The sequence below is a fragment of the Mchenga conophoros genome, linkage group LG5 (assembly GCF_057382185.1).
Source record: "Mchenga conophoros isolate Kocher_MC1m ecotype Shallow Benthic linkage group LG5, M_conophoros_male_GT1.1, whole genome shotgun sequence".
NCBI lineage: Eukaryota > Metazoa > Chordata > Actinopteri > Cichliformes > Cichlidae > Mchenga > Mchenga conophoros.
The window spans coordinates 17,958,149-17,979,821 of NC_140530.1; the positions used below are offsets into that span (position 1 = coordinate 17,958,149).

Below are 21,673 nucleotides of genomic sequence, written 5' to 3' on the forward strand. Positions count from 1 at the left end.
GTCATAACTCTGCTTGTCTTTTTTTTGGTGGCTGTAATAACACCATTGTTACTGTAGGTGGCAGCAGCCGACTCGAATCAAGTGACTGAAAGACGCAGAGGAAGAAAATAGTCTCGCTTAAAGACCCCGAACAACAACAAAAACCTGGGTTCAGTACTTTACCGGTTTGAAAACGCAAAGTTATTGCTGCTTTTTTTTTTTAATGGGAGCATATATAATAATTTTAAAAAATGTTCAATGAAAACTCTTCTGCGAGTGAAGCCGGTGAAGTCGCTTGTGGAGACGGAGAAGAGAATGTGCCCGTCTGTGAATCAAAGGAGCGGGGCTTTAATGCTGCTCATGAGACCCCCTCTGCCAGGTTTCTGCGGGCTGAACTGGAGCTGAACGCTCACCTCCGTGGCCTCCGCTTCAGCGACCCTGTCCGGTACATCTACAACCCGCTGGAGTACGCCTGGGACACCCACCGCTGCTATGTGGAGAAGTACTGTCAGGCCGGACAAAAGATCCTGTTTTTGGGGATGAATCCCGGACCTTTCGGAATGGCTCAGACAGGGGTGAGCACACATTTTGAGGCATAGTACAGTTTCCAAATCGCCGTGACCGTAACAGGAGCACAGCAGTGGTAAAAGGTTTTAAAGGGCTGTGAATGCGGAAGCTAACGCAAACAAACTAAGGAGACAGCCTGCCAGGGGCGCTCCTATCATGTTTTCAGCGGGGTGTCGCAGCAGAGACCTGCAACATGGTGTATACTGCCTATTAAATGCAGCACACACCAGGATGAATGATTTAAGATTTAATTAAACAGTGTCACAGGACAGGAACTTGAACATTGCTTTGTATGGAATAACTGTTTTGCAAAGTGATGAAACAAGACTAATATGTAGCAATATTAACAGTTTTAACACCAAAATATACACTAGCTAGCCACTTTATTAGGTACGCATTGCTAGTACTAGGTCGGACCCCCATTTGGCTTCAGAGCTGCCTTAATTCTTCGTGTCACAGATTCAACAAGATGCTGGAAACAATCGAGATTTTGGTCCATATTGACATGAGAGCATCACACCGGAGGATGGGTACACTGCAGTCATTAAAGCAACAATGCAAACTGAAGACTTGACAGGACTGGTGCCCAGTGTGGTCTTCTGCAGCTTCAAGCTTCAGCCTATTCAGAGATACTCTTGCACATACCTTCATTTAATTAACACGCTGTCATTTTACAGCATGTTAATTAAATGTGTTGTTTAGCACAGCTGCATTGTCAGTCCACTGTTTTATTACGGCCTCATGCTGGATTTGAGGGTCTTACATGTTTATAACAGTAATTACCACAACCCTTATTTAGCGCTACTTTTAATTAAAATTCCCAGTGTAGCACTTTGACATTTTGTTATTGCACACACAACAGTGAGGGGGCAGAAAGTTTGATGAGAAGAGCTGATCATCTTAAATAACTGAACCAACTGACAATTAGTAGTCGTCTTCCTGTATGATGAGGATATTAAACTGCTGTGGCATCTGTAAAGGATACAGCTCTTCATCCTCTATTATAGCTCCTATCTCTCTCCATCCTGTTTCCTCCACATGTATTTAAGGAATTGAGACGTCATGTAGAGAAAGCATGCAGGGTCACTGCAAGGGACAGAGAAAATGAGGAGCCACAAAATGGAGAGATGATAAAACCCCTCTGTTGCATCATGAAGACTCCCAGGCTCCCTCTGACCTCAGAGCTGCTTTAAATAATCTGTTTCTCTTTGCGCAGGTCCCGTTTGGTGAGGTGAAGTCAGTTGTCGACTGGCTGAAGATCACGGGGGAGGTCGGCCGCCCACAAAATGAGCACCCAAAGAGACGAATCACGGGGCTCTCCTGCACTCAGAGCGAAGTGAGCGGCGCTCGTTTTTGGGGCTTCTTCAGAAAATTGTGCGGTGACCCGGAGGTCTTCTTCCAGCACTGCTTTGTGCACAACCTGTGCCCGTTAATCTTCATGAGCGACAGCGGGAAGAATTTAACACCCCCCGAGCTGCCCGCAGCTGAACGGGAGGCCCTGCTGCGCCTGTGTGACATTGCACTGTGCCAGGTGGTGGAGGCACTGAACGTTTCCATGGTGATTGGTGTAGGAAAGGTGGCAGAGCAACGGGCACGGCGGGCCCTGTCTGCTGCAGGTGTCAGTGTGCGTGTTGAGGGCATCATGCATCCATCGCCCAGGAACCCGCTGGCTAATAAGGGCTGGGAGGATGTAGCTAAAGCCAAACTGCAGGAACTTGGTGTTCTATCCCTTCTAATTAAAACTTGCGCCAATAAGTCATGATTAATCTATTCACTCCAACACCAGATGAAGATGTGTGGCATTCCTGTGTATCTTTCAGTTCACAGATGGTTTGGTGCACTGTTGAGAAGGGCACACTCACTCACCTCTTCATGGCTCCATCTGTGTGTCCAAACACATGCTGGTAGCTCCAAGGAGAACCTGTAACACTACTGCTTTTCCACATCTGTTACCACAAATGCTGTAAACACATCTGCTCTGCAACTGCTTTTTCTTCTCTAAAGGTCTGTCTGCATTACTTCAAGACGAGACTCCTGCTGTGATCAGAGGCTGCAGCATGACTTTAAAATACGGAGCCAGAAATATTTCTACACTAATGACTGTACGGTGCTCAGGGTGTATGTGTATATTCCATATTGTATTTTTCTTTGTGCGTATGACAAGTGCTACATCTACAACTGAACCCTACAATTAAAGTTCACGTGGCCTTATATTAATCAGCTAATTAAGATGTGACCGATGACTTTCCTATAAAAGGACAGTGTTGCTGTGTTAATATCAACGAGGGTCACAAAATTAGATCGGAATAGAAAAGACCAGAATTTAGTGAAAGTCTAAATAATTTTAGCTGGCTGCACAGACAGCTTATTGTCATGTTGCACAAAAAATATATTCATACAGTGATAATTACATGAGCAGAATCGATCTGTGATGCTCTTTATGACATGTTTTATGGCTCTATTTTAAATTTTCGTTTAGCTTGGTATTTTATGGGTGTGCACACTGACTTTCCAGTTTGTTTTGTTTTTATTTTACTATTTTTTATTTTATTTTATTTTACTGTTGAAATAAATACTGGCTGATCAAATCTGATGCTGCAAACATGAAGTTATACTGCCAGTTAAGGCATATGTTTAGCAGGGAGCAGGTTGTTGAAACATATGCCAGTTGTGAGAGTAATCTGTCATTAACTGAAATACTGAGTTAATGAAAGTTCTCTGCTTTTATGGCCACAGAGAAATATAGAGGAAAACTGGGAAAACCCAGGTATAAATCATAAAAAGAGTAATTGTTGAAAGCACTATTATCAGTATGACCACACTGACATGTAAAATATAGCTCTGAAAAAAATCAGATGACCCCGCCCCCCATGAGCAAGCACTTTGGTGACAGTGAGAAGGAAAACTCCCCTTTAACAGGAAGAAACCTCTGGCAGAGCTGAACCTGAATTACATACATGAAAGAGACGAGATGGCCTTTTTTCTTTTTCAACCTAAATGCAAATTTATGAACTGCAGCTTTCTTTTTTTTTTAGAAGAATAAATCATACCTACAGGTATGCTGACTCAGCAGGGATAATATTAAAAATTAAAATCAAATTATTTGACGGCAATAGGAAAACATCCCACAAGAGCCTCCCTGCGTTATATAGTTTTTCTTTACATAAAGACTTTTCCACCATGAGAAAGTGTGTGAATTAAGTGCTCACATGAAACCTACTCAGTTAGTACTTTGTGTTAACAAATGCAACTCTCTTGGCTTTGTGCCGAAGCTACACTGCCATCAAGTGTTCAGAGTGGGGACATGATTCTTACACAATCACAGGGGGGGGAAAGGTACACGATATTAGATTTGCAGTCTTTGCTTAAAAAAAACAAACTTGGATACGATGTGTTTATCACTGGTTCGGGATTATCAGATCAGATTCAAATAAGTGCAGAATATCCTCAGTTTCCATATTAAAAACAAAACAAAAAAAGAATCTCTTTGCTGTGATACTCCTGGTTTTATGCTTCTTGCTGGTTTCTGGCTGGTGGGTGCGCTGAAGTTGTTATTAACATAAATGTGAAGCTCTGATGATTTCCTCACCCCCACCCGTGCCACTACTGAGAACTGCAATCAGCAGTAACACCAGGCAGAGGATCTCGTGTCCTGTGATTGTAATGGGAGTTGAAGTCCGCAGCTCCACCGTGTCAGTTGAGAAGCTGTGTACTCATGAACTGCATCTCCCGCGACTCAGCGAGTGTCACTAATTTTACTCTGGTTGCACATGGTTCAAGAGATGTTGTGAAAGTCTTGCACCTTCTCATCAGTATCGACAGACTGATGCACAGCTCCTGTCCCGCATGAGGTAGCAGAGCCATCGAGTTCATTTCAGAAGACTCAGGTAAGATTAACACCACTGAGTTTCAGCATTTAGGCCAAGATTGACCTGTTGACTTGTTAACAATGGGAACGAGTTGAGTTGTTAGCTGAATGTCTCGCCTGCAGACATGAGGGAAGATTGATTATAATTTGTTTGTTTTTTACATTTCTGTAAAAGCTTTATTTGTTATGTTATTATGTGTACCATTATTATATGATATTTATGTTTTTTTGGAATTAAATATATTAAAAAATGTTTTAGTATAAAGCTATTAGCTAACTTTGACTTTTTATAAATAAAAACAAATTTGAAAGACTTTCCATTAGTCTTTAAATAGAGTGGTCATTCTTATATGTGACGACAAAGAGATACAACCAGATCTCTCCGTCTCTGTTTATTTTGTAGGCTATATGGCATAATGTTACTCCTCAGTAGGTAAACAAGCTGATGAGCCGTAGGTCACTCCTGTTATGACCATGCTGCATTCCTGGACCGATGCTGCTATCGTCTTTCATCAGCTGTTCGCATGTTTTCTTCTTTAACAGCAAAGCTTCCTACCGTCATGGACAAACAGCCCAGGGTGGTGTTTCGAAATGTGGGGCAAGTGTACTTCCCCCAAACCAGGGTGGAGTGCCACTACAGTCTGACCTCAGACCATCAGTGGAGCAATAGTGACTGGATAGGAATTTTTGAGGTATGGTCATCAACTACAGCACCGTCCCATGTGTTGCATCGTGGTAGTCACATTGTGTGCTTTATGACATAGAGTGTGTTTATCCTATTATAGATGGGATGGACTTCAGTCAAACAGTATTACACATACACATGGGCTACTGTTCCTGAAGGCTACACAGAGGGAACCAGTGTTGACTTCTGTGCAGTTTTCCAGGGTAAGAACTGTAATAAACGCTCCTGATGGTTAATTGTCTGTTTTGTTGTTGTTGTTATTTGTTTGTCTGGCTGAAATTGCCCTGTCCTCCCTGGTTGCACATTTGATAAATACTGTGTGTTTGTTTGTTCCTGTAAGCATAGATTCATATTTCATAATAAACTTTATTGATGTTAGACCTGGCTCTGATGCAGCACCTCAGTTCAGCATCTGTCTGAAATAAGCCTTTTTAGCTCCTTTTCATTGGCTGCCCCTCATGAGCACAACGACTAAACTCCAAAACTGTGCCTCAAAAAATGAATACGATAGATATCCCTTCACTTTGACATCATTTCATCTCAGAGTGATTACTATACAACCACAGACATAAAAATCTGAAACTTTAATATCCACCACTGTTTATACCATACCATACCAACTTTATTTCTAAAGCACTTTAACATAAAACCAGAGTTTCACAAAGTGCTGTACATGTTAATAGCATACGTAAAGAAAATTAAAATGAGATACAATAAAATAAATAGATACAATAAATTGAAACATGTTAAAACAAATTGAGTCAACCCCTCTAATCAATGCCAAAGGCTTCAGCGAATAAATATGTTTTAAGAAGACTTTTAAATTCAGAGAGAGAAGAGGCCTGCCTAACATGCAAGGGCAGATCATTCCACAACTTTGGAGCAGCTACAGCAAAAGCACGATCACCTTTAAGTTTATACTTAGTTTTCGGTACCTTAAGGAGTTGCTGATTGGCGGACCTAAGGGAACGGGCAGGTGTATATGGTTGTAGTAGCTCCGAGAGGTAGGGGGGGGCCAGGCCATTAAGAGATTTAAAAGCAAATAAGAGAATTTTAAAAACAATCCTAAAATGTACAGGTAGCCAGTGGAGTGAAATTAAAATAGGGGTAATGTGCTCAAACTTTTTTGTTCCAGTTAAAAGACGTGCTGCAGCATTTTGCACAACCTGCAGGCGCCTAATGGACGCATCACTAACCCCAAAATAAAGTGCGTTACAATAATCCAGCCTAGAAGTAACAAAGGCATGGATTACTGTCTGAAAATGCTGTTTCGATAAGATAGGCTTTATTTTGGCTAATTCCCTCAAATGAAAAAAGCTAGATCTTACAACAGCTCTGACCTGGCTTTCAAGTTTAAGATTTGCCTCTATTTTAACTCCCAGATTAGTGATGACTGGTTTAACATACTGTGCCAGTGAACCAAGATCTATAATAGTGGCCTCAGAAGCGCCACCAAAAACCATCACTTCTGTTTTCTGTTCATTAAAATGTAAAAAGTTCAAAGCCATCCAAGTCCTTATTTCATCAAGGCATCTGAGCAGCGGGTCTACTGAGAAGCCATTTATCTTTTTAAGTGGGAAATAAATCTGGGAGTCATCGGCGTAGCAGTGGAAAGAAATCCCATGTTTCCTGAAAATAGACCCAAGGGGTAGGAGATATAGAGAGAAAAGAAGCGGGCCTAAAACTGAACCCTGTGGAACCCCACATTGAAGAGAAGCAGTAGAGGATACAAACTCCCCTAGTTTCACAGAGAAAGTTCGCTCTGCCAAATAGGATCTGAGCCACTGCAGTGCGGTACTCCGCATACCCACCAACTGCTCTAAACGGGAAATTAAAATATTATGATCCACTGTATCAAAAGCAGCAGTTAAATCTAACAGCACAATAATAACACAGTCACCTGAGTCATTTGCCAAAAACACATCATTAAAAACTCTTAAAAGGGCAGATTCAGTACTATGTAAAGCTTTAAAACCAGATTGGAAAACTTCTAAAATACCGTGTTCTTCTAGGAAGGACATTAATTGCTTGTAAACTACCTTTTCAAGAATCTTTGAGATAAAAGGCAGTTTGGAAATAGGTCTGTAATTCGCAATAATATCAGGATCAAGAGCAGGTTTTTTGAGTAGAGGCTGAATCACTGCATGTTTGAGATTGACAGGTACAACACCAGAGGACAGACTACTATTTACAATGGATTGTACAGCTGATGCTATAGTGAGAAAAACCTCTTTGAAAAATCGAGGAGGGAGAGCATCATAAGGGGAACCTGAGGGCTTCATGTGAGCAACCAACTCCTGCAGGCAGAGCATGGAAACTGGCTCGAACCTGTCAAAGACAGCAGAACTAGGGGCAGGGGTAGAAGGGTCGGGAACGGACTGGGAAGTCTGTGCTTTGACAGATAGCACTTTATCAATAAAAAAGTGTAGGAAGTTTTCACAAATTTCCTGAGAAGACTCGACAGAAGACTGTGGAGCATGAAGGACCATGTCAATAGTCTTAAATAAGACATGAGGCTTACGACAATTTGCCTGAATAATAGTAGCGAAATGTTTCCTCTTAGCATCTTTTACAGTTTTCTGGTAAGAATTCCAGTAATCTTGTAACATTTGGTATGACACCTGAAGTTGATCCTTCTTCCATTTACGTTCAGCTCTCCTGCACTTTCTTCTGGCAGCCCGGGTGTCTTCATTCAGCCAGGGTTCAGATTTGGCTTTAACTTGCTTAAGCTTAAAGGGGGCCACTGAATCTAAAGCAGTTTGGCAGACAGAATAAAACCACGTACTCAGTTCTTCTGTATCATTGCATATGAAATCAGGAAGGCCGCCGTTCTGATTAAAAACAATAGAGAACTGTCCAGCAGAGGAAGGGTTAAAAATACGACAGCTCCTAGCAGCAACAGGAGGAAGATTAACTTTAGTACAAGGAAGGAAAACCTCAAACAGGACAGGCCTATGGTCTGACCATACAACATCACAAACCTCTAAGTTAGAGACAGGTAAATTGTGAGTTAAAACAAGATCCAACGTGTGCCCATATTTTTGTGTAGGCACAGACACAGGTTGCACAAGATCAAAAGAGTCAATAAGATTTAAAAAGTCCTTTGCCATTGGCTTGTCAGGGCAGCACACATGAATATTGAAGTCCCCAATAATAAGGACATGATCATATTTTGGCATAATTTCAGCCAACAGATCAGAAAAGTCATTTAAGAAGTTCTTATTGTATTTTGGGGGTCTGTAAACCACAGCACAGAGCACTGTGTGAGACCGACCTAGCTCAAACATGCTCAGTTCAAAGCTACTAGGTGAGGTTAATAATGGCAGTGGTTTACATTTATACTGCTTCTTAAAAACAACCGCTAGTCCTCCTCCTCTGCCTGATATTCGAGGAGAGTTTAAGAAGCAGCAGTCATCAGGTAAGAGATCTGTATGACAGAGAACGAGGAAAAGCATAACGGGTCCTCTTTAAACCTGCATTCTTTCTAATAGCCAGCAGGGGGAGACTTTGGATTCACCAAAGAAAAACTATTTTGTAGACGTCTCAGTATGCAGTATCCAGATAGGTTTATATTCTTAATTGTAACACAGGATGGTGAATATTTTGACAATTGTGGCCCCATTCGGGGAAAAAAGATCATTTAGGGTGTAGTTGAAAAGTTATGTCTGAAATATCAGTTTCTAAATCAGTCCCACCCTTTGCTTGTTGTCTACCTATAGACAAACAAATAAATAAACAGACAGATAAAACCCAAAATGTGGACGTCAAAGTGGTTATGTCCACCTCTCATATGCAGTCTGTCTCTGTGTCGCACCCAGCAGTGATATCTTAAACTACAGTCAACTACGCCCGTCAGTGGTCCCTGACACCCTGGGGGAAAACAACCTGCTTTCCCTGTAGCCAGCTATGTAGAGAATGAAAGTTTTAATTTCAGTTGTTCAGCAGTTGCTGGAAGGATTTGGGGTTTCCAGGCAGTCTGCTGACCGAGCTCTAGGCCTGTGTAACAGACACACCTCAGAGTGCACTGCTGCATCACCACAGCAAAGTGGTACCAGGGCGGTAAACAAAGATGCTGCTGTGCACTTTCATAGAAGATTAGCTGTTGTTTTTAATGTTTTCACTGTGATCAAATAAAACTAATTTATGCAAAGCATTAGGAGCTTATAATGAGATTGTACTGCACTAGTTTTAGTTTTTTTGTATTTGGGCCTTATTTTGCATTATCGTAACTGTAACTGACAGTAACTGACAGCTAATTTTAGGCACTAGAGGATAATAAGAAATGTCTTCTTGATACAGCATCATACCTGCCCCGCCCCGGTACTGTAGAGTACCAATTTGTGTATGTGGACAAGATAGGAGAGGTGTGTGCCCGTAGTCGTCCCTTCACTTTCTGTGCACCCAAGCCGCTGGAGGAGCTTGAGACCCTGAAAGAAGAAGAAGATGCAGAGGATGGAGAAGAAGAGCTGCTCTTAGTCATTCCCAGAGCTCAGCTGCTGCAGGTTGGAAGAGAAAATGTTTATTTCTTTTTATTATCTTTGACACAGGAATTAGAAATATGCCTGAAAATGCTTCATCATTTCTTTCTGTGTTGTCCACAGAGTCGGCTGGAGGAGTGCTTAAAAACGCAAGGAGGTCTGCAGCAAGCGTTGGATGTAGCGAAAAAGGAAACGGAGAATGAGAAAGAAAACAGCAGAGAAGCAAGAAGTGAATGGGAATATGAAAGAGAAGCAATGAAGGAGGAGATCATGGAGCTCAGAGACAACCTGAGACACAGCCGCGAGATGCTGAAGACAATTGAGGTAAAACACGAGGTGCACACTGATCACCAGTGTGCACTGATAGCTGATCATTGAAAATTGATGAAAAGATGTATTCTCTTTTCTCTCCATGCAACTGAAAGGATGCGAAATACAGTCAAGAAAGTCTGGCCTCTGAGCTGAGTAAACTTGCGACTGAAAAAGCTGAAAGAGAGCAGCGCATCAAAGACCTGGAGGAGGATGTCGAGATTCTGGCTGAGCGAGAGAAAGAGCAAAACAGGGAACTGGAAAGGCAAGCCCTCGCAACACATGTCAGCTGAGTCATTCTCCAGCCACTTTGGCCTGAAAAGTGAATTTATTTAGTTTTTACCACAGGCTGAAAGAAAGAGTGAAGAAAATGTCCTGTCAAATGAAGCACGATGAGGAGAAGAGGAAGTCTCTGCAGGTTAACTGCTGTGAAGCTTGTCACTCTATAACACAATAACCCGTCATCTCACTAAAAACAGACAAGAATCAGATATTTTCCTGTCTTTTCTTCTGGCATATTCTCCCACATTGTTTCTCTTCATGCTCCTTGACTAACCGAAGATGGAAAATGAGGATGCTCTTGCCGAGGCACGACTGCTCCAGGAACGTCTCGAGGCCAGCGACCACGTGGCAGAAGGCCTGCGTAGGGAGCTGAGGGACCTGAGCACCCGACAGGGTCACACCCACACTGACCTGCACCAAGCCCGACTCCAAGTGGCCCAGCTCACTCTGCAGCTGTCTGAGGAGAACCTCCTCCTGAGGGAGGAGAGGGCCAACTGGGCTTTGGAGAGAGAGGCATACAGACATGCAGCAGAAGTGAGGATGCAGAATATGCATCAAAGTAAAAAAACAACAACAAAAAAACCCAGAAGAAACAACAAAAAAACTAAACTGTTTTCATGTTTTTGTGCAGACTGACAAAAAGAAGCTGCAAGATCTTGCCTGCGAGGTGCAGAAGAAGGAAGAGTGGCTCCAGGAGGAGAGGATGGAGAGGGAGAAACTAGAAGTGCAGCTCGGGAGAGAGAAAGACTACAATAAAGTAAGAAACTCAAAGCACATCGCAATCGCCGTTCAGCTCTAAATATAACTGCTTATGTGCCGCAATTCTGCATCATGAGATGCTCAACTTACAGTACAGAGAGCTGTGCCAGACTTCTTTCATTACTCACATACTGGCACAAATAGAAAAGCTTCCATGAACACGACAACATGTGATGAACAGCAGGGAAGACAAGAAGACCCTTCAGATTGGTGGGCGTTCAGGCGGTCTGAGTATAAATGTTGCTGCCCCCTGTAGGTGCTGCTGGGTGAGGCGAAGCGTGAGCTGCAGGAGCTGAGGGCCAGTTTGAGAAAGGTCCAGAAAGAAAGGGAGGAGGAACAGCTTCAAAACCAGGCAAGGATTCAACACCGGATCAACAGCACAGCTCACGATTCTTTAATCTACCACAAGAAACAGTATAGGGACGCTAAGCCCTGCGCTTTGGCTCTGCTCTTCACAGGATAGGCATGAATTAAACTGCAACAGAACACAGCAAAATGTGTTTTTCCCCCAAGCTCAGTTACACATTTTAGAGAGCGACTGCTGATTAGTTTAGGTATTTATTCTCATCACCTTCATTTCCCGATCAAATCTGTGTTTTTGTAATTTGAACCTTGCAGGATTTGGTGAACTGCATCCATCAGTTAGAGCAGAGATTAGGGATTGTGTCAGTAGATGAAGCAAGCAGTACAGCTCCCACGTGCATATGTAAGTAAAAAGATCTTTTTGCATGCCACGCTGCTATTTCATTGAACTGTAATGAAAACTAAGGTAAAGACTCAGTGCTGGTTCGTACAGCTCCTGGCTCTACCCCTGCGAGTGATGAGAGTGCTTCCTCAGCTTCCTCCAGGTCAGTCTGTGCACCTGTTTCCTCGTCCAATGACCTGAAGCAGCCCGACAGAGCTGAGATCCCTCCTGAGATACAGATCCAGAGCGAGGAAGAAGACACACCAGCCTCTGACACACAGGTAAACCCAGGACTGATACACCTAGGTAGGGAAATATTTGACTAGTTGGCCAAATTAGTCTGCAATTTCTGTTTCACAGGTGAGTGCTGCCTGTTGGAAACCAACTACTAAAGTCTTAGACTTTAGACAAAGTCTAATGTGTCTAAAGTCACATTAGACAAAAGCACCAGATGTATCATCTGAGAGCCCCCATCGTCACAACATGTCTCCTAACTAATCCATTTAATCATTTTTGGCTTGTGTAGTGAGCTTATTTCAATTCCTTATAGACAACTTCCTCATATTTGAAGTGGTTTCCAACAAATAACTGCATTTTGCAGTATAATGTAGATGATATTTGATACAGCGCAAACGTTTGAGGCCTTTCAGTTGTTGCATACAGTCAGAGTCATGAAGAACTATTTTCTCCTGCACCAGATTATTTGACCCTCACTAAATCCTAAACTAGCGGTTTTAAAAAGGCAAATGATGATCTCTTCGAATGCTGATTCGATTTATTTCATCTACTGCGCTCTACTGGGTACTAATTGCTCATTAAAGACTATTTCTCAGAGCTCTTTTACACCACAGAAAATAAGATGAAAGTAAAATGAGTACCACACTATATTTCCGTTTTGAAACCCAAGTGTCCAAGTGTTCTGGGTGGATACATACCCACAGTTCACCTGCATTTCTGCCTCTGTCTGTTGAACCAGGATGAGGAAAGGGAGCAGCGTGAACCCTCCGCTGCTGAAAGAAAGAAACTGATCCTACCAGAGCTCATCAACCCCGTCTTCAGGTGACACGGCTGGCTTTCCAGCAGTTACACTTCACACGCCCTATTTTCTCCGCCACAGCTGAAAATAAGACTGAATAAAATAATAGGACGGTCATGCTAAGCGAGAAGGAGAACTGTGGAATTATTTTTACCTTTGCTTAAAACTTTCAACTCTCTTTGCCTCTGCAGTGAGCTGGCTGACTCCCCCATGTGGTAACACAGGGATGGATGGCAGGTTTCCCGTGTACCACTGCGGTATTATTTTATATGGGTCATAAGAACACTTGAGACCTATATAAAGTCCCCGTCACAAAGGGTATTGTGCTTTTACCTCAAGAGTGTCTTTTAGGAATTTGCAAGTCTTAAGTGGGCTAATTTTCGCCGTTGTTTTATGCCGTTTGTGGTTTTAATTCTGATTCAAACTTAGTGACACTCAGGATGAATCTTAAGTGCAAATTGAATTTTTGCTTTCCGAACTTTTAGATGAAGATTCATATTTTTGAACTTTTATTTCATTATTAGGTGTCTGTTTCACAGCTGTTATGAGATATCAGTTGCACACATAGCCTCCCCCCACCCCCCCCACCCCCCCACCCCCGGGCTCTGCATGTGAGTGCGACTGCACAAAGTGTGTCAAGTGTGTGGGTGTGGGTCACAGTCAAGTGTGAAATGCTTTGCTCCTGGCTCGTTTGGTGCAGTTCAGGTAAAAGTTTGTTATTCAATGGTGCTCTTTAATAAAACATAATAATGAATACCAGGTGAGTGCTGTGCCTAAACGTCATTATTTCACCGTGACATTTGATGATTTTTCCTAAAGTGACCCAGAAATGTGCAAAAATGTTCTTTGAAAATGTAATACCATTGTTCAGAAATGGTTGTACACCGATGCTGTTCCAGGTCATGTTTGACCGGCATCTCTTCAGATAGATTTCAAGGTAGCACTTTATAATAGTGTCACAGTATTAAGTATAAGTATTAGTAAGCACTTAATTCATCATTTATCATTACTTCTCCTTAGTATGTCTTTGATAAATACAGATGTTTATCCATGTGTTACTGTTACACCATGTACAGCAATGATAGTTGTGTAGCTATATACAGCCTTCATTGCTACCACATCACTGCTAATAATAATCATAATAATTATATATCATAATGCCATGGAAATGACAACTTAAGCACTTCCTAATACCTTAATAAAACTTAGTAGTTTCTGAGGTAGTATTCTGAGGTGAGATTAAAGTGAAAGCCAAACTAGATTAAAAGAGGAGTTGTGGGAAGTCATCAGGTCATTAAAGAGCCTGAACTGCCACTTCAGTGTGTGCAGGAAAAACATATACCAGTCCTGCAGATGCAACATTTCCTACCGCTGCTTTCAATGCACAGACTAGTTTATGACAAGCATTTTTTTAAATGTTGTATTAATCTTGACAATAACAGATTAGAACATACTTAAATCATTGTGGCTGTTATGTTTTCATGTCTCAAGCGAAACAGGACATGATATTGTGCGATAGCATGCGGAAAAATAGTCGTCCATTTATTAATGTCAGACACTTATTATCAGGGAATTCTTGGCCTGGGTCACACTGAAGTATGTGAGTGTTAAAAGATGAGTGGCTGCTTGGTTCAAAGATGTGTAAAGGGATTTCAAAGAAGATGACAAGTGGAGACGCTATAAGGTCTGAGAACAAAAAGAGCATTTATCAAAATACAAGAAACAACAAATAACAAATCACGAGCCCCCAAACAGCAAAATATAGTATTGACTTCTCATAAAAATGTAAAAACAAGAACATATCAACCCAGTTTTTGGATTTCCGTGTGTGTGAGTGCATGGATGTCAGAGCCATCAAAGCTATTTTGATACAAGTCAAGTTGAATTAAAACTCATGAGGAACCCGAATCCCTGAACACGATAGAGACAACGACCTTAATAAAAGCGGTAAGCATTGTAAATGTTTTGTCCAAATGTAACGTAAAATCCATATTTGATCTTTTTTAAATGCCGTACGCGTGTGTAGAGCTCTTTTTAAACTGCACCAGCTCAAATCCAGAAAAAACTAACAAGGTTTTAAAACAAATAAAGGAAGGAAAAAACCTGTTCCAAACTATCATGGTTATATGAAATACTTTTAAATACTGAACAGTTTGAGTCGGGCTGATCGTGTCCAAGGTGTGTTCTGTCCTTTCCCACGGTTGTTTGGTTCTAAGGTTTTCACAATAAAACAGCAAAATTACCAAATTTAGGAGCAAACTTGGTGGGCCTTTCTTATTTAACACGCCTTCTGTCTTTATCAACATAGCGCACACGAGAGCCCCACTCAGTCACTCAGTGCCTGTTTGTGTCGGACGGTTGTTGGCCAGAACTCGAGCAGTCCCAAAACAAGTGTACGTGCGAGGGATTTCTCCAACCTAAAGAAAAAAAGATCTAATATTTGTATGGTTTTTTTTTTTTTTCATTTTTAGTTGCAAAATCCATTTTATACACATTTACAGATGCTGATAATTGGACACTCACTCATGTGGATGATGGCAGTGATGTAACGTGTCTATTACAGCACCCTGTTTACTGGGACACGCTCACGCACACACACATCTGAGGTTTCTGTGATGTAAACGGCTTTTAATGGTTGTGTTTGCTTGGTGGAGTCTTTGCTTGCCTTAAAACAACAGGAAGAAAATCTTATGGCTTAACTTTACCTGGTTGTTTGAACGAGTGCATGTACTGAAAGTTTTAATGATTCCTAACCTGTGTGAAAGAAGAACGTCTGATGGAAAAGAAAAGAAATACTGTAAAAACAGCTGAAGCGTGGCCCTGATCAACTGGAGATATGTTTTCCCGCATTTCTCTGACATTTTTATTATTTGGCCCACAAGCACCCGGGTTTGAATTAAAGCTGAAGTCCTCTTGCATTTCTTTCAGATTAGCCAATCACCAATCCTGAATGATCACACTTTGAGTTTGAGTCCTGCTCATGACTCCCATGACTCTTTAGCTATTGCTCTTTTTCCTTTTTGTTTTCCTCTTTTCTTCTGCTATTGCTTCACTGTGTCCGATAAAACTAACGCATACGATAAAAAGCACAAATGTCCAGTCAGATGCGAGCACTGAGTGTGAAAATATACACAAGAAAAAAAAGCAACACGAGGTCCCACAAACAAACAAAAGACAAAACAGTAATGTGTACATGCTTATAAAAACCATACAATGAAAAAATAAGTAGCATATCTCTGAATAGTAATAAAAGTAATTCTGAGAAGACATCTGTGGCATCTGGACGCCACATAAGAGTTCTGTCGCTGCAATGTACTCTTACCATCAATTTTATACAAAGCATAGCCCTTAATAGATAGCGGAGGAGTGCTTTTTTTGTCTCTCAACAACTGTTTTTCCTGTCTTTGTGCGGACAAAACCTTTTTTTTTTAATATATATATATCTTTTAAACATTCTGGCACTGATTTTCTTTTTTAACTGTGCCCTCATCAATCCACTGAAATGTAGTGCTTTTGCGTCTCCAAATTCCTCACTTGCTACTATGAATTGAACACATTTTCCTTTCAGTCAGTATGTACAGTATACACGGATATGTGCTGTGCGAAACGCCGTTTTAACAGCTTTAATCTGTGAGGTTTCTACGAGCTGACGTTGCTCGGCGGCGGCGCTCGGCGAATCCGTGCGAGGCAGCGGTGTCGTCTTGTGTCTCTCTTCCTCTGTCTCACTGCGTCTTCCCTGTCACGCCTTTCTTTTGCGCGCCCGCTGCCGCCTCCCCCCACGCCTCTCCGTCGCTTTCTGCCCCTCGCTCTTTCTCCTCGTCCCAATAGTCGTCCTCTTCCTCCTCCTCTTCTTCCTCGAAGGCTGACTCGTACGTGGCCTTGTCCTCTTGCTTGATGGCTTGAATGGCAGGGGGAGCAGCTGCGCCGCTGTCGCCCGAGTCGCTGCTGTCCTCGAAGGAGTCCGGGTTCTCCAGCATCTCCCTGATCAGGGGAGGCATGGGGCCGGGGATCTCTGTCTTTAGCGTGATGGCTCTTTCTGCACCTGCACACACATGGACATTTATTTACTCGTAGGTATGAAGAAACAAAGAACGTCACATGCTAACAGACAGGAGTCATGTAATTTAAAATATGCTGTCTGGCAGACCTTTCTTCCAAGCATGAATTTACAGTAATGTCTGTTAAATGTTACGAAATTGCTTTGAGGCAACATTTATTTTATTTAAGCGGTTGCCTAACAAGCAATAGGAGCGTAGTTTGAGACCAGCATCATCAGTCTTTTCCTAACCGCTAACTGCTTTGAGCCTGAGCTAATCGGAGCAAAAAATACAAATCTGAAAAGATATTTCAGTACTTATGCGTGTTGAGCTTTGACACTGAGATCTATTCCAAACTGTGGTTGTGCTATGAAAAAAACAAGCTAACCTTTGGTGCTGATTCCCCTGAGGTCTGTGACTTTCATCAGCATTCGGGGAAACATGTGAGGCTTGTTCGGGCGTCTGCGTCGGGTGTAGATCTTCAGGGCCTCTAGCAGCGGTTCCTGCAGCTTGTCCACCTTCTCCGGCTCTTCCAAGTCCATACGGTCTAGTAGTGAAGTGAAGAGAGCGGACACAGCAAAACAATGACAAGAAGCGAGACACTGTTACAGCCTTTATGCTACCGACTGACTGCTAAACTGTGACCGTACACTGATGTCTCTTTCTTTCCATCAATAATTCCACGACTGCAAGCGGACACGATGCAAACAGACGCCGAACAATGACCCAAGTTTACCTCCGCAGATGAGACAGATGGCGCTGAGCAGCCCCGTCTCGGTGTCGTCCATCTCCAAAGGCAGCAGCTGACCGGCAAAAGCAAACACCAGGTCTGTGAGCGGGCCAAAGCCGGCGTTATGCATCTGGGTCCTGTTTAGAGTCAGGCCATCTGAGAAGGTCATCGTGTCCTGCTCTGGTGTGTAGCGAGTGCATATCCTCAGCATCTAAGCAGGGGAAGAATATGATGAGGCATAAACATGAAATTTCTAGACGGAAGTTCACGTTGAAATTTTTTCACGGGAGCTGTTCAGAATCACAAAGCAGCGTGACAAATAGAGAATAGCTTAGGGATGTGGAGGTGTAGTCGATTAAAGGGGAGGAGTAATAGGAACGTGGCGCTAGTACCAGGATGTCCAGACATGCAGATTTGAGGAGGGTGATCTGGTCAGCGATGGTGAGCGTAGTGAAGCCTGGTAGCCGCTTGGCAAACTCCACAATCTTTATAATGCACTTAGTGGAGAGCTCACTGAACTTATCCCATAGGCCCAAGTCCAGCTGCACTCTGTGGTCAGCACTTGAATTCTGGGAGAGAGAAAGAGGGACACTTTTTTCTTTCTTTCTGTGTGACTGTGCAAACTCCACATAGTGTTTGTCCTTCCTGCAAAGCGGTGAGCTTAAGTGGAGCGCGAGTGTCGAGAAGTGGGTGCAATTATGTGCTAAAAAAAAGACTCACTGTGGTGTATTTTCCTAGTTGGCACAGAGACGGGAAGGTCTCTTGGTGAGCTTTGCTGACTTTGTTGACCAGCTCCTCCAGTTCTCCACTTAGTTCGTAGTTCTCGGGCAGCACCACTTCCTCCTTCACGTCCTTCTTCTTTTTGTTCCTGTCGTTACGCACCGCTACCGGGACACACGTGCACGAGATGAGGAAAAGACACAACTCTTTTGCTTTTTCCTCGATAGCGACACACCGGCAGCCCGTAATATCTGAGACGCTTACCTTCTTTGGACATGCCGACCTCAAAGCACTTCTGCAGCCGACAGTACTGGCAGCGGTTGCGGGTAACTTTGTTGATCTGACAGTTCTTGTCTCTGTGGCACGTATACACCATGTTCTTTTGAATGCTGCGCCTGAAAAAACCCTAAAACAGACACAGGAAAATGTCTTGGACATGGATGCCACACGATAAATACATAAAAAACTTTAAAAAGCTACTGTTGTTAGTCAGGATTTGGTACTATTTAGTGGATCAGTGGAAAGACTGTCTAAATAATTTAATCTTCTGATGTCACAGAACTATAGCAGATATCGATCCCAAGTAGACGCTGAAAGAAAAACTGGCACATGTATTTTTCATGATTGCTTTTTTGCTAAAGCCCATCGGAAGTTACAAAATCCCACGACAAATGAAAACCGTGTCACAGCAGCCAGCCGCGTTAAAAGTACTTTGGATTAAAAAGCAGGAGAGCCTAAAGCATTAACCAGCCAACTTCATACTGTAGGTGGCTACATGAGTTAGCTGATACAACAGGGAGGTGGGCAGTGGAGCGGTGCATCAGTCATCTCACATCAACAAGGCTCTAGGTCGGTGAACTGAGTTGAGGTGATTCTGGATGTGTTAGTGTGACGGTAAGTGTTTAACCTGCGATAGCTGGTTAAAAAATAAGCAGTGATTACAGGGTGTGAAACCGTGAGAGGTAGCCAAGGGTAAAGAAATAAATTGTCCAAATGTAGTTGCATGTGACATAGTGCTATGGGACCTGGACTGGTTTTCTACTCTATTTGAGCGCTCAAAGCTCTTTAAACAACATGTTTCATTCCCACAAGCACTTTTTTGTTCTGACTAAGTTCTTTCACACTCTGGTTAACACATTGGGAACAACTTGGGATTCAGTATCTTGCCAAAAACACTTAGGCAAGCAGTCTGGAGCAGCCAGGGATCAAACTACCAACTGTCCAGTTAGTGGATGACTTGCTCTACCTCCTGAGCCACAGCTACCACAAGAGTAATGGCTCAAACAGCACAGCACTGTGGAGCAGCAATTGTTATCAGACCACTGGAGCAGATATCTTGTTTCACTTGAAACAAACAAGTTCTGAAGACATTTTTAGGTTTTATTTACTTATAGCCAAAAGAAGCCATTTGCCTGTCACAAACAGCAGCACACTGTTCATTTGTAGCTTTAATCATGTGCAGTTACGTATGGATACACTAGAGGGCAGCTCAGCGACAGCAAGCACATCTCTGCGCACATCTGTCTGCCTCTCTTTTCAGGGGACCTCAGCTGTTCACATTAGCTGTAAACTCCTCGTGTATCTCCAACTTCATTTACCTTGCAGCCCTCACAGGAGCTCACTCCATAGTGATAACCAGATGACTTGTCCTGGCACACAAAGCACGGCTTATAAACACGAGGAGGAGGAGGCGGCGAAGGAGAGCTTGGCACCATCTCCTCCGAACTGGTGCTCTGGGTCTCCACGGCTGCGGAAAAAGCACAGAATGGAGAAACAGTTGAGTACTCTTATGAATTCAGAGCATCTTGTTTATATTTATTCTTAAAGTCTTTGAAACTTTGATGAAAGCTAATACAAAGTGATTAACAGAAAGAGTGGTCAGCAAACAACCCCCCCAACCCCACGCAGGCCACCCCTCGGAGCCAGAAGGCAAGCTCAAAGGCAGACATTTTTAAGAGAAAAGGGAGGAGGGGTGGCACTGCTGACTGACAGGGACTTAAAAGAGACACAATTAGCTGATGGCCAGATGGCCCTGCTGATAAAAATCTGATTGGCAGCTGAGATTTGATTGGCTTTTCCATTTACTGGTGAGTGTGGGGGGAGGTGAGATACTGCTGTTGAATTTTTGACTGGCATCTGAATTTTTTGTGTGTTTGTGTGTGTGTACGAGTGTGTGTAAGCTCCCATTTTTATTTGAAAGGTCGTCCCTAGCCCCATGTGAACAAACAGAGATGAGATGTTTATGAGACTCTGCTGTCTCCTTATGTTCCTTCTCACTGTCGCGCTAAAGAAAACTGCACACTGTATAACACCATATGCTGACCCCAGGCAATGCCATTCCTCTGCCGCATGTGAAAACGCTCAAACCAAATGATACAAAATGGATACAATGACGCGTTTAATCAGCCGCGCCTCCTCGCACTGCAGTCAGAGAGCAAAAACCGCAACACGCCTGGTACGCATTTAAAGGCGACGACTACGAAACAAGCAGATTCCTTTCGAACGTGCCTTTCAACTTTCACCTTCACTCACCCCAACTTCACCTCTCTCTGCCCATTCCCACCCCCACTCTCTTGTTTCCTGGCCCTAAATTCCTCAGTGCAGGCCGGACAGGGTTTAATAGTAGCCCAGGCTCATAAGCAGGCCTATAAACGTTGTGTCTCGGATGGGAAGGAGGCCCCCAGCCAGGGTGACGGCCTCTTTATTGGGATCCAGTCACCTTGGGCAGCTATTCACATCAACAGCTCCATCCTTGGATCCCTTCCTAGTAAAAATAAAGAATCTGGGGTCAAAAACCCAAAGTCACAGCCCCTCCTGTCACCTTCAATGGGTAGCACAGGACTGAACCAAATGTCTTGCCCCAACCCCAAACACTGCAACCCCAACCTGAACCCCCGCTCTGTCATTAACAAGAGCGGTAAGGTTTCAAAAAACAGAGGGGCAAAGGCACAAAAGGAATAATCTAATAAAAGTAGAGGGAAAAAATGAAAAGAGAAAGAAAGAGGAGGGGGAAAGGAGGTGAGCTTCAGGACAGAAACTTCCCAGTGGCCGAGTGGTTAAATGAAATCCTGACTATTTAACTTTGACCTTGACTGAAGAAAGTATTGCTAACAAGAGGAGCTCACGAATGTGTTCGACACGGTGTTATTTAAAAAGTGACCACTCAGCGTGCCTAGCCCATTAATCACTGGTGAATTTGGAGCGGTGGTGTGATGTTCTGCATTGGTTTTGCCACTGTTATATGGAAGTGTGTCATCAGTCAGTAGACGAGTGTGTACGAGTCTCTTTCAGTAACACAATGAATCTGACGTGGAAATACAAAGCACACCAACCAGAATCACTGCACACTACCAGCATCTCATCGTTCAACATTATTACTGTTATTACTGTTAACTTGTTTATAAGTACAGGTTTGCAGGTCTCTTTAACACACTGTATCGTCACACACTGCTGTGACTCGTTAGTCCCTTTTCTTAAAAAAGAAAAGATCACAAATGATGCAAGCAGTATTTTTTTCCACCTCTGTGTGTTGCTCTGA

At 42.9% G+C, this 21,673-nt stretch overlaps 3 protein-coding genes across 6 annotated transcripts in view; 2 read left to right on the forward strand and 1 right to left on the reverse strand.

The window, feature by feature from the left end:
- Positions 1 to 99: 99 nt before the first annotated feature.
- On the forward strand, positions 100 to 3,134 carry LOC146574274 (single-strand selective monofunctional uracil DNA glycosylase-like). The gene is made up of 2 exons (XM_085273810.1): positions 100 to 554; positions 1,763 to 3,134. Exons 1-2 carry the CDS (start codon positions 231 to 233, stop codon positions 2,306 to 2,308), a joined length of 870 nt encoding a protein of 289 aa, XP_085129936.1. The 5' UTR covers positions 100 to 230; the 3' UTR covers positions 2,309 to 3,134.
- A 136-nt stretch (positions 3,135 to 3,270) lies between these two features.
- calcoco1b (calcium binding and coiled-coil domain 1b) lies at positions 3,271 to 13,125 on the forward strand. Its single transcript, XM_085273809.1, has 14 exons — positions 3,271 to 4,433; positions 4,958 to 5,106; positions 5,200 to 5,302; positions 9,399 to 9,601; positions 9,701 to 9,913; positions 10,003 to 10,151; positions 10,235 to 10,304; positions 10,448 to 10,702; positions 10,800 to 10,925; positions 11,184 to 11,279; positions 11,546 to 11,633; positions 11,724 to 11,893; positions 12,589 to 12,671; positions 12,840 to 13,125. The coding sequence occupies exons 2-14, from the start codon at positions 4,975 to 4,977 to the stop codon at positions 12,865 to 12,867; spliced, it is 1,716 nt and encodes a 571-aa protein (XP_085129935.1). The 5' UTR covers positions 3,271 to 4,433; positions 4,958 to 4,974; the 3' UTR covers positions 12,868 to 13,125.
- Positions 13,126 to 14,328: 1,203 nt separating this feature from the next.
- rargb (retinoic acid receptor, gamma b) overlaps positions 14,329 to 21,673 on the reverse strand; it is a 47,799-nt gene continuing 40,454 nt past the window's right edge. For all 4 annotated transcript variants that reach the window (XM_085273813.1, XM_085273812.1, XM_085273814.1 and 1 more), the window contains 7 exons: positions 19,734 to 19,882; positions 18,400 to 18,541; positions 18,136 to 18,299; positions 17,808 to 17,984; positions 17,422 to 17,626; positions 17,074 to 17,232; positions 14,329 to 16,690 (listed from right to left, as the gene is read on the reverse strand). In XM_085273813.1, coding sequence (XP_085129939.1) covers positions 16,371 to 16,690; positions 17,074 to 17,232; positions 17,422 to 17,626; positions 17,808 to 17,984; positions 18,136 to 18,299; positions 18,400 to 18,541; positions 19,734 to 19,882 — 1,316 coding nt within the window. In that variant the 3' untranslated portion in view covers positions 14,329 to 16,370. The remainder of the gene's footprint in view (positions 16,691 to 17,073; positions 17,233 to 17,421; positions 17,627 to 17,807; positions 17,985 to 18,135; positions 18,300 to 18,399; positions 18,542 to 19,733; positions 19,883 to 21,673) is intronic.